This window comes from Pipistrellus hanaki (genome assembly GCF_964339955.1).
Source record: "Pipistrellus hanaki genome assembly, chromosome: Y".
In the NCBI taxonomy this organism is placed as follows: domain Eukaryota; kingdom Metazoa; phylum Chordata; class Mammalia; order Chiroptera; family Vespertilionidae; genus Pipistrellus; species Pipistrellus hanaki.
This window is the reverse complement of record NC_140525.1, coordinates 1,516,231-1,532,146: the sequence shown is the minus strand read 5'-3', so window position 1 is coordinate 1,532,146 and position 15,916 is coordinate 1,516,231. Positions and strand designations below refer to the sequence as shown.

General features: G+C 40.5%; 1 protein-coding gene across 1 annotated transcript in view; it reads left to right on the top strand.

Moving 5' to 3' along the window:
• Positions 1–9,831: 9,831 nt before the first annotated feature.
• LOC311615847 (melanoma antigen preferentially expressed in tumors-like) overlaps positions 9,832–15,916 on the top strand; it is a gene marked incomplete at both ends in the record, with an annotated part of 47,796 nt that continues 41,711 nt past the window's right edge. The window contains one exon of the mRNA XM_084871284.1: positions 9,832–9,988. Coding sequence (XP_084727410.1) covers positions 9,832–9,988 — 157 coding nt within the window. The remainder of the gene's footprint in view (positions 9,989–15,916) is intronic.

Below are 15,916 nucleotides of genomic sequence, written 5' to 3'. Positions count from 1 at the left end.
CATCCAGTGCTTGTGGTGGTGATTTTACAGCACAAGGGACCCTGGAGCCCACTGTTCCAGCAGATAGTTCCTGTACAACTCTTTAAGCAGCCAATGGATATCCAAATCCAATAAAAAGAACACATCCCCCAAAGCAACATCTGAGAGTTGTCACTCCATGAAGCTAGTGAAACACCACAATCACTCCAATGCAGAGTGTGTGTCCCACAAGCACACACCCCTTGCAGAATAGTCCTGTCCCCTCTGTGTCTGCCATGGGGCATATATCTCTCCACCCAATGGTGCACAGCTCCCTCTGTAGGATCCACACATCCTGCTCCTGGCCAACTACCTCTGGTCAGCCTGCTGCTGGATAATGAACCCCTTCATGATTCAGAGAGGGAAATCAATGTGACAAGTGTCCCAAACACAGACTAGAAGAGACCTGCCCTCACTACCCACTGTTAGGCTCTGATCCCCTTGTAGTGAGTTACAGAGTGATGCTAATCCAGCAAGTATAATAACACATGACCAAAGTCACAATACTGAGTCTCAGGCCCTGAGAGTCCTTCCTCCCAAGCTGTGAATTCTGGGAATCAACAGTGAGCATGTACCTGAGAATCTTTTGACCTCCTTTTCCACAAGAGTGGGAACCACAATTACAGCCAACATAGCTTTCATAATGAAGATGTGGGTAAGTCATACTGCTGACCCCTGAGGAGACTTCACCCATGAATAGGAAACTATATCCAAGACAAAACTACCTCAAGAGAACACAAATAGTTGAAGTAGGGAGATCCATTAGATTAAAAAATCCAGGTGACATGAGAGATCACATCATAGGACCACCCAAAAAAAAATTGGGTTAGCAATGCATTTGGACCTAGGACACAGAAACTATAACAATGCTACAGCAAAATATGGGGAGACAAAAAAGCAATCTCCGAAGAAAAGAAAAAGCGGAATCAACAGAAAAGAAGTTACATGCAATGGAGGCAAGTAAAATGTCAGATAAAAAATCCAGAGTAATTGTTATAAGGATGCTCAAATGGCAGATATTCAACTCAATGAGAATTATAAAGAGCTGAATGAAAATATGACCTATATGAAAAGGAATTTGCAGACACCAACAATATGACCATATTGTTGGTGTCTGCAAGATCTCCACCTCAGAACAAAGGACTCACACAGACTGATAGTGAAGTGATGGGAAAAATTTCCAGCAAATGGAAATAGAAAAAGCTCGGATAAGGAAATAAAGAATGACAGAGCTGCAATAAAGAACACAATGTAAGGCTTATATAGTAGACTAGAAGAGGCTGAGGACCACATCAGCAAATTAGAAGATGAGTTAGGAAATAAAACACACACAAACAGAGTGGCACATTGACAGAAAACTTAAAAAGCCTGAGTTCAGCCTAAGGCAGCTTTAGGACAACATAAAATAAAACAACATTCGCACAACAGGGATATTAGAAGGAGAGGAACCTAAGCACAGAGTAAAAAACGTGTTTGAATAAATGATATAAAACTTTTTGACATTGGAAAAAAAACCAAAACAACAAAAACTACAAACTATGCCATTCCAAATACCATGTGTGTTTCACACAAAATCCCAAATACCATGAACCTAAAAACACCAACATCAAGACACATAATAATTAAATTGGCAAACATCAAGGACAAAGTATGAATCTTAAATTGAGCCCCAGCTGGGCAAGCCCTTATCCAAACAATGGCACAAGTAGAGACAGAAAGTTACATACAAGAGATATCTCGTTATAATATCAAGTTATTTCTCGCCAAAACCACACCAGGCCAGAAGGTATTGGAAGGAAATGTACAAAGTGATGCAAAGCAAGTGACTGAAACACAGAAAGGCTTCCATTCAAAATTGAAGGTGGAGACAAGAGCTTCACAGAAAAAAAGGGGTTAACAGAATTTATTACCCACCAAGCCAGCAATGCAAGAAATGCTGAAGGTGCTGTAAAAAGAAAAAACAGAAATGCATGAAGAAACACAAGCATTAAAAATAAAAATGATGACAAAAACTACTTACCAATAATAATATTAAATTTAAATGCATTGCCCTAACCAGTTTTGCTCAGTAGATGAGCTTTGGCCTGTGGACAGAAAGTTTGATTCCAGTCAAGGGCATGTACCTTGGTTGTGAGCAAATACACATTAGAAGGTGTGCAGGAGGCAGCTGATCTATGTTTCTCTCTCATCAATGTTTATTACTCTCTATCCTTCTCCTTTTCTCTCTATTAAAAAAAAATCAATAAAATATATTTAAAAATAAATAAATGTAAATGTATTAAATGCTCCAATCAAAAGACATAAGGTAGCTGAGTGGACTAAAAACAAACAAAGATACAAAGAAACAAATGAAAAACCCTGAACCATATTGTTGGTGTCTGCAAGATCTCCACCTCAGAACAAAGGACTCACACAGACTGATAGTGAAGGGATGGGAAAAATTTCCAGCAAATGGAAATAGAAAAAGCTCGGATTGTAACACTTTTATCTGACAAAATAGACCTCAAAGTAAAGGCCATAGTAAGAAATAAGAATGATAGTTCATAATACTAAAGGGAGCAATTCTACAGGAAGATATAATTCTGGTAAACATATATGAACTCATATAGGAACACCCAAATACTTAAAACAACTTCTGGAAGATGTCAAGGCAAAGATCTCTAGCAATACATTCATATCAGAGGCCTTTAGTACCCCATCACACCCTAGATTATTCCTCTAAACAAAAAATCATCCATGAAATAATCCTAAGTGGTAATAAATTATCTAACCTTGCAACATAAAAATCAGAAAGAGAGCAACAAGAAAAGCCCACAGTACCCAGAATATAATAAAGATCATAGCAGAAATAAACAACAGAGAGCCAAACAAACATACAAACACAAACAATACAAAAGATGAATGAAAAAAAGAGCTGGCTTTTTGAGAGGATTGAAAAAGATTGATGCAACTTTTGTCAGGCTCCCCAAGAATCAAAGAGAGAGAACCTAAATAAACAAAATCAGAAATAAAATAGGTGAGGTAACAACTATACCCACAAATATATAATAGATTGTATTAAAAAAATTCTTTGGAAAAACACTAGTCCAAAAAATTGGACAACCTAGAAAGAATGGACACATTCCTAAAAAATACAAGTTTACAAAACTTAATTAGGAAGAATAAATTAGGAAAAGAACTTTAATAGACCAATAAATACTGATGAACTTGAAAAAGTAATCAAAAAACTTCCACAAAAAAATATCCAGGCAAACTGGATCCAGCATGACATCAGAAAGATCATATACCAAGAACAAGTGAGATTTATTTCTGGGATACAAGGCTGATACAACATCCACAAATCAATAAACATGATACATCACATAAACAAACAGATAAAAATTAAATAACCATGTCAATTGATGCAGAAAATGCATCTAACAAAGTTCAACAACCTTTCCTAATAAAAACACTCACCAAAGTGGGAATAGCAGGTTCATAATAAAAGCCTTATATGACATACCTACCGTCAACATCATACTCAATAGGCAAAAATTATAACCATTTCTCTTAAAAACAGAAATAAGACTTGGATGTCCGCTTTCACCACTCCAGTTCAACATGGTATAAGTAGTGCTAGACAGATAAGAAGAGCCGAAACCGGTTTGGCTCAGTGGTAGAGTGTCGGTCTGCAGACTGAAAGGTCCTAGGTTGGATTCCGGTCAGGAGCATGTACATTGGTTGCGGGCACATCCCCGGTGGGGGGTGTGCAAGAGGTAGCTGGTCGGTGTTTCTCTCTCATTGACATTTCTAGCTCTCTATCTCTCTCCCTTCCTCTCTGTAAAAAAAAAAATCATTAAAAATATATTTTAAAAAATTCTTAAGACAAGAAGAAATAAATGGCACCCAACATGAAAAAAAATAAAAAAGTAAAGTTGTCATTATTTATAATGACATGATACTGTACATAGAAAACCCTAAAAACTCCATAAAAATTAGAGTTAATTCTCCCATATAGCAGGATAAAAAATCAAGGAAAATAAATCTAGGACATTTTTATATATCCATTGTAACCTTTCAGAAGAGAGATTTACAAAACAATCCCAGTTATCATCGCACCAAAAGAATCAAGATACCTAGGAATAAGTGCAACTGAAGAGATAAAAGATCTCTACTCAGAAAATTACAAGATGCTGAAAAAAGAGATAGAGGAAGACATAAACAGATGGAAGAATATGCTGTGTTCATGGATTGGTAGAAGCAGCATCATTAAAATGTGTATACTACCCAAAGCAATCTAGAGATTCAATGCACTCCCCATTAAAATACCAACAGCATATTTCACAGACATAGAACAAACTCTACAAAAACTCATCCAGAATAAATGAAAAGATCCCGAATAGCAGCTGCAATCCTGAGAAAGAACAACACAGTGGGAGGAATCTCAATACCACATACTTAAGCTGTATTACAATGCCACCATTCCAAAATGTCCTGGTACTGGCACAAGAACAGACATATAGTCCCATGGAATAAAATTGAGAACCCAGAATTACACCTAAACCACTATGCTCAATTAATATTTAACAAAGGAGGCAAGAGCAAAAAATGGAGTCAACACAGTCACTTCAGTAAATGGTGCTGGGAAATTTGGTCACATACATGCAAAAAAAAAAAAAATGAAACTAGGCTACCAATTTACACTATATAGAAAAATAAACACAAAATGAATACAGGACTTACACATAAGATAGGAAACCATGAAAGTATTAGAGGAATCTACAGGCAGAGAGATCTCAGACATATGCCAAAGCAATGTCTTCATTGATCAGTCTCCTGGGACAAAGGAACTAGAGTGAAGAAAAGAAATGGATCTACATCAAAATAAAATGTTTCTGCTCAGCAAAAGAAACCTTTACCAAAACAACAAGAAGCCCACCACATGGGAGAGGATATTTGAGAATCTTATCTCTAAGATGGGTTTAATCTCCAATATCTATAGGGAACTCGTACAACTAACAAAAGGAAGATAAACAACCCAATCAAAAAATGGGTAACATCTAAATAGATACTTTTTGAAAGAAGACACAGGAAGTTCAACAGTCATAAAAATCATGCTCAAAGTCATAATCATCTGAAAGATGCAAATATAAAAATGGGACTGAGTTACCATCTCACACCTGTCAGAATGATAATTTTCAACGTATCAATAAAGGTCAGGTGCTGGTAAGGATGGGGAGAAAAAGGAACTCTTCTTCACTGCTGGTGGGAATGCAGACTGGTGCAGCTATGGTGAGAACAGTATAAAGAGTACTCAAAAAATTAAGAATGGAACTTCCATTTGACCCAGTAATAAGCACTTGTGGAAATATATCTCAAAAAACTAGACACCCCAATCAGAAAGGATATACGCATCACTATATTCACAGCAGCACAATTCACCATAGCAAAGATTTGGAAACAGCCAGACTGCCCATCAGCAGATGAGCAGATTAAAAACCTGTGCTGCATCTGCAACTGGAGAATTATGCTTCCATGAAAAGGAAGGGCCTCTTACCATTTCAACAGCATGGATGGGGCTGAGGAGCTTTATGCTGAGCAAAGTCAGTCAATCAGAGAAAGATAAATATCACATGATCTCACTCAGTTGTGGGTTATAATAAACAACACGAACTGATGAACAAAAATGGATCCAGAAACAGGGAAGCAGGGGGCATCACCTCCTGTCTCCAAACCTGACCACCGCTTTCTCACAGGCTGAACCAGAGGACAATGTAGGTGACAGGCCATATGCTCTGTCCTTTCCCAAGCGGACACTGACCACCGTCCAGTGGCCACATTTCTGCCCCTTCTGTGTCTCCCACACCCTGGAGCAGGCCTGAGAGCTGGGCTGGCCTTAGCGCCCACAGACTTGAGGAGCCAGAGGAGCAGATCAATATTACCTTAGACTTTTGCTTCTGCATATCAAAGGTGCCATAAGTTTTGCTGATATGCAAACTGTAGAAGGTGTAATTTATAATGCATTTCGTGAAGTTGATAACCTGGAGAAATATTATTGAGGACAATATCTGGAAACATACGATTGACAGTGCCATCATCCTTAATATGCCCAAACATCTATGGCAGGTTTTTGCATATATCTCTTTGTTTGGATGTCCTTCAGATGTAGACAAAATATGGCGGAGAATAAATTTCATGTTATTGAAGATTTTTGTTGAAAATTACACTGAAGAGAAGGTGCCTTTGTGAACTGTGAAATGCATGCCCTTAACAAAATTCAAGAGGCATTCACATTGCATGGAATGAAATGTTCACATTTTAAACTCCCAGACGATTCTTTATTAAGGAATATGTACAAATACAAGTGATGAATCCTAGGGCAACTAATTCTCTGAATAATGAACAGTTGGAAGCAGTTCAGACTATAACTTCAGCCATCAAAGATCAAATGGTACACCCCAAAGGCTTTCTCTAGTATGGCCCAGGTGATAGTGGAAAAAAAATATCTCTATAAAGTTTTAATACATTATATTAGAGGCCATGGTGGTCCTGTTTTATCCACACTGTCTACAGGAATTGCTGCAAATTTACATCTTTGTGGAAGAACCTTTCATTCCCAATATAAATTACCCATTCTGTTCAATGAAACTTTAATTTCTAGACTTGATATAAAGAGTGAAGTTGGTAAAACGATTAAAAAGGCCCAACTTCTTACTATCGATGAATGCTCCATGACACCCAGCCATACTATAAATGTTATAGATGGATTACTAAGAAAATTATGAATTTGAATGTTGCATTTGGTGGGAACATTCTCCTTCTCAAAGGATATTTTCAACAATGTCTCAGTATTGTGCTGCAATGCAATACAATCTGCTATAGTACAGACAGCTTTAAAGTATTGTAGTGTTTGGGGATGTTTAAGAAAGTTGTATCTTAAAACAAATATGAGATCAGAGGATTCTGATTATAGTGAGTGTCTAATAAAAGTTAGAAATGAGAAACTGGAGGGCAGTTTTCATTTAGGAACGGATATTATTGAACTCCGCTTTGAAATTATTGAAGCTAACTTTGGAAATACTGTATCTATAGATAACATTAAAATATATATCTAAATATGCAACTCTTTGTCCAGAAAATGAACATGTTAAAAAATTAAATAAAGAAATTTTGGATATACTTGATGGAGATTTTCACACATATTTGAGTGATGATTCCATTGACTCAACAGAGGATTCTGAAAAGGAAAATGTTCCCAGCAAATTTCCCAATAGTATTACTCCTTAAGGAAATCCATGCCATAAATAAAAAGAGAAAGTGGGTACAAACATAATGCTACAGAGAAATCTTAATAGTAAATGGGTTCTTTAAATAGCACTAGATTTATTATCAAAAGATTGTGACTGAACATTATCCAAGCTGAATTATTAATAGGATCTGCATAAGGGGTGTTTGTTCTGATTCCATGAATCGATTTGTCCCCATCTGTCACTGGCCTCCTATTTAAATTAATTTGAAGACAGTTTCCCATGATGCCAGTGTATGCCATGATTATTAATAAATAACAAGGGCAAACTCTAGACAGATTAGGAATATTCCTAACTGAATTTATTTTAACACATGTTGCCTTGTCTCAAGGTTGAAGAGGGTGCAATGTTAAAGTCAAAACTATAAATACTTTAAATCAAAGGACATTAGTCAAGCAATCTGAATGTGTTTTCATTCTTAATGTGGAACACAAGGAGATGTTAGAATGAGTTTAATCAATTTATTAGTCATTGTACCAGTGTTGTTTTAACATCATGTTTTTGTAGTTTTTATACATGTTTTGTTGTTGTTATATCATGTTGTGTTGTTTATTTATTAAGTTTATATATTGTATTCATATAGACCTTACTAATTTTTTCATCTCTGACATTACTACTATTGGGAAAGGCAATTAGCAATATTAAAATATTTCCTCTAATTAATTCCCTGTTAATGTGCACAGATTTCATGCCCCAAAAATTTCATGCCCCTGGATATATATATATGTATGTATGTGTGTGTATATATATATATATATATATATATGTGTGTGTGTGTGTGTGTGTGTGTGTGTATGTGTATATATATATATATATATATATATATATATATATATGTACATGTATATATATGTATATATATAAAAGAAACAAATTAAATTTCTAGAGCACTTTAACAGAGAGATCAACAACAGGACATTCACAGTAGGGGAGTTTTAACTCTCCTCTGACTTCACTTAGGTCTTCCATATGAAAAATAATCAAGGAAAAAGATCCTCTAAAGGATATACTGTATCAGATAGATTTAATTGACATGATAGAACATTCCACCCCAATAAGCAGAATATACATTTTTCTCAAGTGCATCTGAATCATTCCCAAAGATAGACCATGTTTGGCCCCATAACAAGTCCCTACAAGTTAAAGAAGATTGAAATCATTTCAAGCATCTTGTTAGATCACAGTGGAATTGAAATAAGAAATCAACTAAAGTAAAAACACACAGAAACATTTAAGCACCTGGAATCTAAACAGCATCCTATTAAGCAATGAATTGCTTACCGATAAGATCAAGGAAAAATCAAAATCATCCTGGAAAGAAATGAAAATGAACAAGCAACAACACAATATTTCTGGGAAACAGCAAAAGCAGTCCTGAAATGGAAGTTCATAGCAATACAGGCAAATCTAAAAAAAAAAAATGAAATAAAATAAATCCAAAAACACCAAAAATCACACACACACACACACACACACACACACACTCACACAACAAGAAATATCTGCAAATAAAATATTCACCCAGTCAACTTAAGAATCGGAAAGAGAATAACAGGAAAAGCCCAGAATAGGTAAAAGGAAGGAAATAGTAAAGATTAGAGCAGAAATGAATAACATAGAGACTGAAAAAAAATACAAAAAAATCAATGACAGCAAGAGCTAATTATTTGAAAGGATAAACAACACCAATAAATAACTAGCCAGACTGATCGAGACACAAAGTGAGAGGACCCATATAAATGAAGTCAGAAAGGAAAGGGAGGAGTAACCACTGGCACCACATAAATACAAAGGATTTTAAGAAAACACTATGAACAACTATATGCCCACAAGCTGGGCCATGTGGATATATAACAGCACAAGGCACATGCCTGTGTTTCCTTTAGCAGGGGACAGGTGAGGAAGCGAGAGGGGGGCATAAGTGAAAAGGCCCTGGATGGCACTCAGCAAGCGAGTTCTGCCCTGGAGAGTTGTGATTGGACAGGAGGAGGTGCACAGGTCTAAGGGATGCCCAGGAAGCCTCAGAGGCAGAGGCAAGGACAGTAGGTGGGCTTCCTCAGGACCTCCGGCTCCAGGGGCCAGGCTCATACTCCCAGACTGTGAGTGAGGGGCGGCGCTGTTCAGGGTGACGCCCACTATCCTGTCTGTGATTGGAGGAGACTTTTCAGGAGCTCCCCAGAGACAGCAGGCAGGACCTGGACAGAGGCCTTTGGTTCCAGGTGCTCACATCGCCAGGGCCTGCGCATGAGCATAGTATCAGTCCACTCCAGATAGCCAGAGCCCGGATGCATGCACGGTGAGCAAATGTCCTGACTCGACTCAGCAGGCTCTGCACACGCCTGCTCCTTCACTGGACTGGTATCAGAGGCAGGGAGCACCCAGAGGAAGGCTGTGTTGGGAGACAGAGAGGTTCCGAGGTGCCGCGGGGATTCCTCTTAGTTCCGCTAGGGGGCCTTCAGCTGAAGGGTGGCTGGGGCCACAGAGCGCACCCTAGGGCCTTTGCACCACTTAGGTCAGGGCAAGAGGGATGGCCCAGGAGGCTTTTAGCTTCACCTCTGAGCAGGAAGGTGGTGATAACCAGGACATAAAGGCAGAGGAGGTTCGGAGGGCAGCCTTGGGGCAGGAGCAGGAGAATGACATGCAGGTGCTAGACTCTGTGACCCTGGAGCTGAGGTTGGAGGCAGGTGAGGAGGTTTGGCTAGATGTTGAGCGTGGGAGGGAGGAGGAATGTGTGGCTGCAGAGCAGTTTATGCAGGGCGAGGTTGGTGAGGTGCAGCAGGGAACCCAGAGTGAAGATCAAGGGGAAGACAGAGGGGAGGAGTTGCAGGCACAGGTGCAGTTAGTCCTGTGGCAGGAGGGCCTTCAGGGCAGGGCATGTGGCCAGGGGAGGAAGTTTTCGCAGATCTGCAGTTGGGAAGGCAGGAGGAGGTGGTGAGTGAAGAGGTGAGGCTGGAGGAACAGGGGGCTGGGGTCCTAGAAAGGTCCTACTGCCAGGATCAGGGGTGCATGGAGGAGCAATTAATTGCAGGGGAGCAGTTTGTCCAGGATGGGGAGAGGGAGGGCACCATGGAGGTAATGGAGCTGGTGGGGGATGCAGAACCACAGGCTGAGGCAGAGGCAAAGCCACAAGAAAAGAAGCCAGTGCAGCAGGAGCAGGCCCAGCCAGGACCCTGGGGCAAGTGCCTTGTGCAGTTATACAATATATCCACATGGCCCAGCTTGTGGGCATATAGTTGGGGGTGCTCCAGGACCTTCAGTTGCAGATGGAGCCCATAAATGAGCAAGCCAGCGGGGTCTTCTCTGGGCTCAGGCGCAGGATGGGGCAGAGGCTTAAGCCCTTTTAGAACTGAGAAGCCTCAATATCCAGCGCATCCCTGGGTTCTAGGCCACAGCTGTTTCCTTTTCTTTCTTTTTCTTTCTTTCTTTCTTTCTTTCTTTCTTTCTTTCTTTCATTCATTCTTTCTTTCTTTCTAAAAAATATTATATATATATATTTATTTAAAAATTCTTTACTGAGTAAGGTATTATATATGAGTCCTAATCCTTATATGTTTGCCAACCCTCCCCATACCCACACCCTCGGTGTCTGTGTGCATTGGTTAGGCTTATATGCATGCATTCAAATCCTTTGGTTGATCTCTCACACTTACCCCACCCTCGCTTCTGAGGTTTGACATTCTGATCAATGTTTCTCAGTCTCTGCATCTGTTTTTGTTTATCAGTTTATATTGTTCATTATATTTCACGAGTGAGATCATGTGATATTTATATTTCTCTGGCTTATTTCACTTAGCATAATGCTCGCCAGTTCCATCCATGCTGTTGCTAATGGTAAGAACTCATTTTTCACTGCTCCATAGCATTGTGTGGATGGACCACGGTTTTTTAATCCACTCATCTGCTGAAGCGCAGTTTGGCTTTTCGCAAATTTTAGCTATGGTGCTGCTATGAACATAGGGGTGTATGTTTCCTTTCTAATTGGTGTTTATAGTTCATTGAGATATATTCCTAGAAGTTGAATCACTGGGTCAAATGGGAGTTCCATTTTTTTATTTTTTTAAGGATGTTACATACTGTTCTCAGTGTCTGCATCAGCTGGCATTCCCACCAGCAGGGCACAAGGCTTCCTTTATCTCTGCATACTTGACAGCACTTGTATTTTGTTGATGATATACATTCTGACAGGTGTGAGATGGTCCATATTGTTGTTTTGATTTGCATCTCTCAGATGACTGGTAACTTTGACCAAGTTTTAATTTGTCTCCTGGCCTTTCTTCTGTCTTCTTTTGAAAAAGTGTCTATTTAGGTCCATTGCCCATTTTTTGATTGAGTTGTTTATCTTCCTTCTGTTAAATTGTATAAGTTCCCTGTAGATGTTGGAGGTTAAAACCTTATCCATGAGAACATTGGCAAATATGTTCTCCAGTGCAGTGGGCTTTCTTCTGCTCCTGTTGACAGTTTCTTGTGTTGTGCAAAAGCTTTTTATTGGGTCGGCAACTAAGTAATTGCGGATTTTTTAAAGAAAATCAAAGACAATTTTTTCATGGAACTAAATAACTTTATTCTGTAATGTATTGCCCATTTTGATCAATGACCTTTTGCCATCTTTCAGGCAGCATCATAATCCCACGTTCAAAAAACTTCTGGTTTTTATTAGCAAAAAACTGAATCAGGTACGATTTGACATCATCATCATTATTGAAATTTTTACCATTCAAGGAGTTTTGTAAAGATCGAAACAAAAAGTAATCAGATGGTGCAAGGTCAGGACTATATGGTGGATGTGGCAAAACATCCCAAGCAAGCTCCATTAATTTTTGCCGAGTGACCAAAGATGTGTGTGGCCTTGCATTGTCATGATGGAATACAACACCTTTTCGATTTGTCAATTCGGGCCGCTTTTCTTCAACTGCATTGTTTAATTTCGTTAGTTGTTCAATGTAGACATCAGAATTGATCGTTCGGTTGGGTGGTAAGAGTTCAAAGTAGACAATTCCTTTGTAATCCCACCAAACTGATAACAAAACCTTCTTTTGATGAATATCAGCTTTTGATGTTGTTTGAGTTGGTTCACCTGGCCTGCTCCACGATCTTTTCCGCTTGATATTGTTGTAAACAACCCATTTTTCATCGCCAGTTATCAGTCGTTTTAAAAATGGATCATTTTCATTACGTTTCTTTAGCAAATCGCAGCTGCTAATGCGTTGCGTTAACTGTGATTCTTTCAGTTCGTGAGGAACCCATGTATCGAGTTTTTGAACATAGCCAAGTTGTTTTAAGTGATTTTCAATGCATGTATGTGATACATGAAGCTTCTCTGCAATCTCACGTGTTGTACTGTGACAGTTCAAATTGATTATTGCTTTGATTAGGGCGTCATCAACTTCAACTGGACGACCAGAGCGTTTTTCATCTTTGAGTGAAAAATCACCAGAACGAAATTTGGCAAACCAATTTTGACACTGCCGTTTTTTTAAGGCTTCGTCACCATAAACAGCACATAACTTTTTATGAGCTTGCGATGCGTTTTTCCCTTTGCGGAAATAAAAAAGCAAAATATGACGAAAATGTTCCTTTTGATTTTCCATTTTTCAACGAACGCCAAACGAAAACTACAAAACAGATCAAAAAACTTTTTTTACTGATTAACAGCTGAATAGCCAACTATCAAATAACAAAATGTGTTTTACATTTGTACTATGTCTGCAAACCTAAAAATTCAACTGAAGCCATATATGTGTGAAACCCGCAATTACTTAGCTGCCAATATTTTGATGTAGTCCCATTTGTTTATTTTCTCTTTAGCTTCCATTGTCCTAGGAGATGAATCTGTAAAAGTATTGTTATGGCATATGTCTGTCTATGGATTCCTCTAGTATTTTTTTCTGTTTTCCCTTCTCATGGTTAAGTCCTTTATCCATTTTGAATTAATTTTGTGTATGGTGTCAGTTGGTGGTCTAGTTTAATTTTTTTGCATATATATATATATATATATATATACACACACACACACACATATCCAAGTATCTGAACAACATTTATTTAAGAGACTGTCTTGACTCCATTGTATGTTCATGCCTCCTTTGTCAAATACTAATTGAGCATAGTGGTCTGGGTTGATTTCTATATTTGATTCCATTGGTCTATCAGTCTGATCTTGTGCCATTACCAGGCTGTTTTGAGAACAGTGGCTTTGTGATACAGCTTGATGTCTGGTATTGATTCTCACCTACTTTGTTCTTCTGCTGTATCCTTGAGGGTAAAAGCACGGAACCCCAAAGTGCATGGGACAGTGCAGGAGAAAGGTGCCAGCGGGGATGGTTTGAATGGAAAAGAGACACATCGGAGACAAGCTCAGGGTAGTGAGCCCCAGTCTGACTCAGGATCATGGTGACAACCTCTCTCTTTTATGGGCACCGCAGAACCAATAAATGCAGGTCCAGGGCCAGAGCTCCATCACAGATGCACACATAGACCGGGGACTGTTGCCCACAGATGGGGCTATGCTGCACAGGGACTTCCGGGACTAACCAATGTTTCCCTTGAGGCCTTCTGTATGTCCAGCTCCTCAGTCAAAAGCAGCTATGAGTGATGTGTATCCCGTCAAGCCCTCAGCTTGCAACCATCTGCTGGGCATCGGGTCTGTCAGGAAACAGTGGCACTGTGGCCCGTTCTGCCTTTTATGGAGAGGGAGTGGCCTTAGGGGAAGGAGAGGCCAGGCCAAGCTGCAGTTTCCAGCTCTCATGCCCAGTGTCCAGCGTGCAGGCTCCTTGACACAAAGCAGTTTGTCAACCACCCGGTGTTGTCCACCATGATCAGCGTGCAAGATGAAAACATGCTTCGCCACAAGATCGACTTGAAGGTCAGGCTGCCAACTCCTAGGAGTGGAGGGAGGACAGGAGAGTGAATGGCCTGTCCCTGGAAACAGCTAAAGGTGGGTGCCCTGGGCTGCGACTTCACTCTCTGGATCCACTTTCCTTCTGCAGGTGAGGGAAGTCAGGCATCCTGAAGATCGCTGCACCATCAGCCTGTACTTCCACACACCCCCTACTTTCTCAACAATGTGATTGTGAAGGAGTATCTCATCAGAGTCACAGGTAAGAGAAGGCTCCCTGCATGGGCCATAACTGGTGGTGGGCAGAAGTTGGGAGGCGGTGCCCCCTGTGTCACATACCCTTCTCTTGCAGGTTACAGGGCGTCCCATGCCACTCCCATTCAGTGGTACCAGCGTTGTGAAAGGGAAGCCCACAGCCACAGGCACTGGGACAGCACCCTCACCCTCTTCAACTGGTTCTCTGACCACAGCTTGGCAGGATCTGGCAGGATTGCTGAGGTCGGACATCAGCGGGCCAGCTCCTGGCATCATGTGTGGCCTTGCTGCTTGAGTGTGTAATCATGTCCCTGACCTCTCCTGGCCCAGCCCTGTTTGCCCTACCAAATCATCAGCAAGGACCTGTGGCTCAACCCCCTGAAGTACTATAGTACAATGGCTTCAGATGAGTGGATGTGATTGGGGAGGAGGGGCAGCCTGGGCTCTCACCAGGTGTGCTGCCAGGAGCTGGGCCCCTATTTTTCTCTCCCAGGGACACCTGGAGGCTGGGAGGGATACAGCCTGTGACACTGGGTTCTCAGGGCATGGGTGTGAGACAGGAACTACCTGCACCACAAGGGCAGTGTAATTGTGGTTCAGGTAGGGGAGGGTTACGCAGGAGGAAGAAGGGTGCATGCCCACTGTCACTCAGAATGAAAGCAGATTCCTTGAGCCACTCCTCTAAACTCTCCCTCCAGGCCGCGCACCCCACCCTCAGGCCTTGCCACCTGCCTCTCAACAGGGGCTGGCATGGCACGTTCTTCCTACACCCCTTTCCACAGATGTCTTTGAGTCTTCCTCATGCACAGGCCAGACCAGTGGTCGGCAAACTCATTAGTCATGAGAGCCAAATATCCATAGTACAATGATTGACGTTTCTTTTGAGAGACAGATTTCTAAAACTTAAACTTCTTCTAATGCTACTTCTTCAAACTAGATTCACGTAGGCTGTGGTATTTTGTGGAAGAGCCACACTAAAGTGGCCAAAGAGCCACATTTGACTAACCAGCTGCAGTTTGCCGACCTAGAGCCTAGGCTGCTGTGCCACCATGCCACTTTACTCCTTGCTGCTGACCACCATCAGCTGTTTCCCTAAGGTTTCCACTTCCTCCCTGGCCAGCAGGAGAGGTCTGCTCCTTATCAGTAGGTTAGGCTGCAAAGTGTCTTCCACAGAGCTGCAGGAATCCTTCCTGATCCCAGTTGTCACAGTGATATGAACAATTGTTTTGCAGCCTTGTGGGAGGTTCCTCAATAAATTTTTCACTTAGGTTTTCCAGGGAGAATACCTGATTTGTTTACCCTCTCTAACTTGAAAACAGGGTAGCATGCCATGAAGAAGAACATGCTGATTTACTTTGCGGGAAGTTCAGTTCAAAGCCTTTATGCACTTATAGTCAAAGACACTATGTGCAATTGAGGAGCAAGAATTCAATTCGCCATTCACACACTTGGCTTCTATGTTTTGAGTAAAATCAGATAAGGAATTCCATTTTTTCGAAAGCATTATTCTGATTATTTTAAC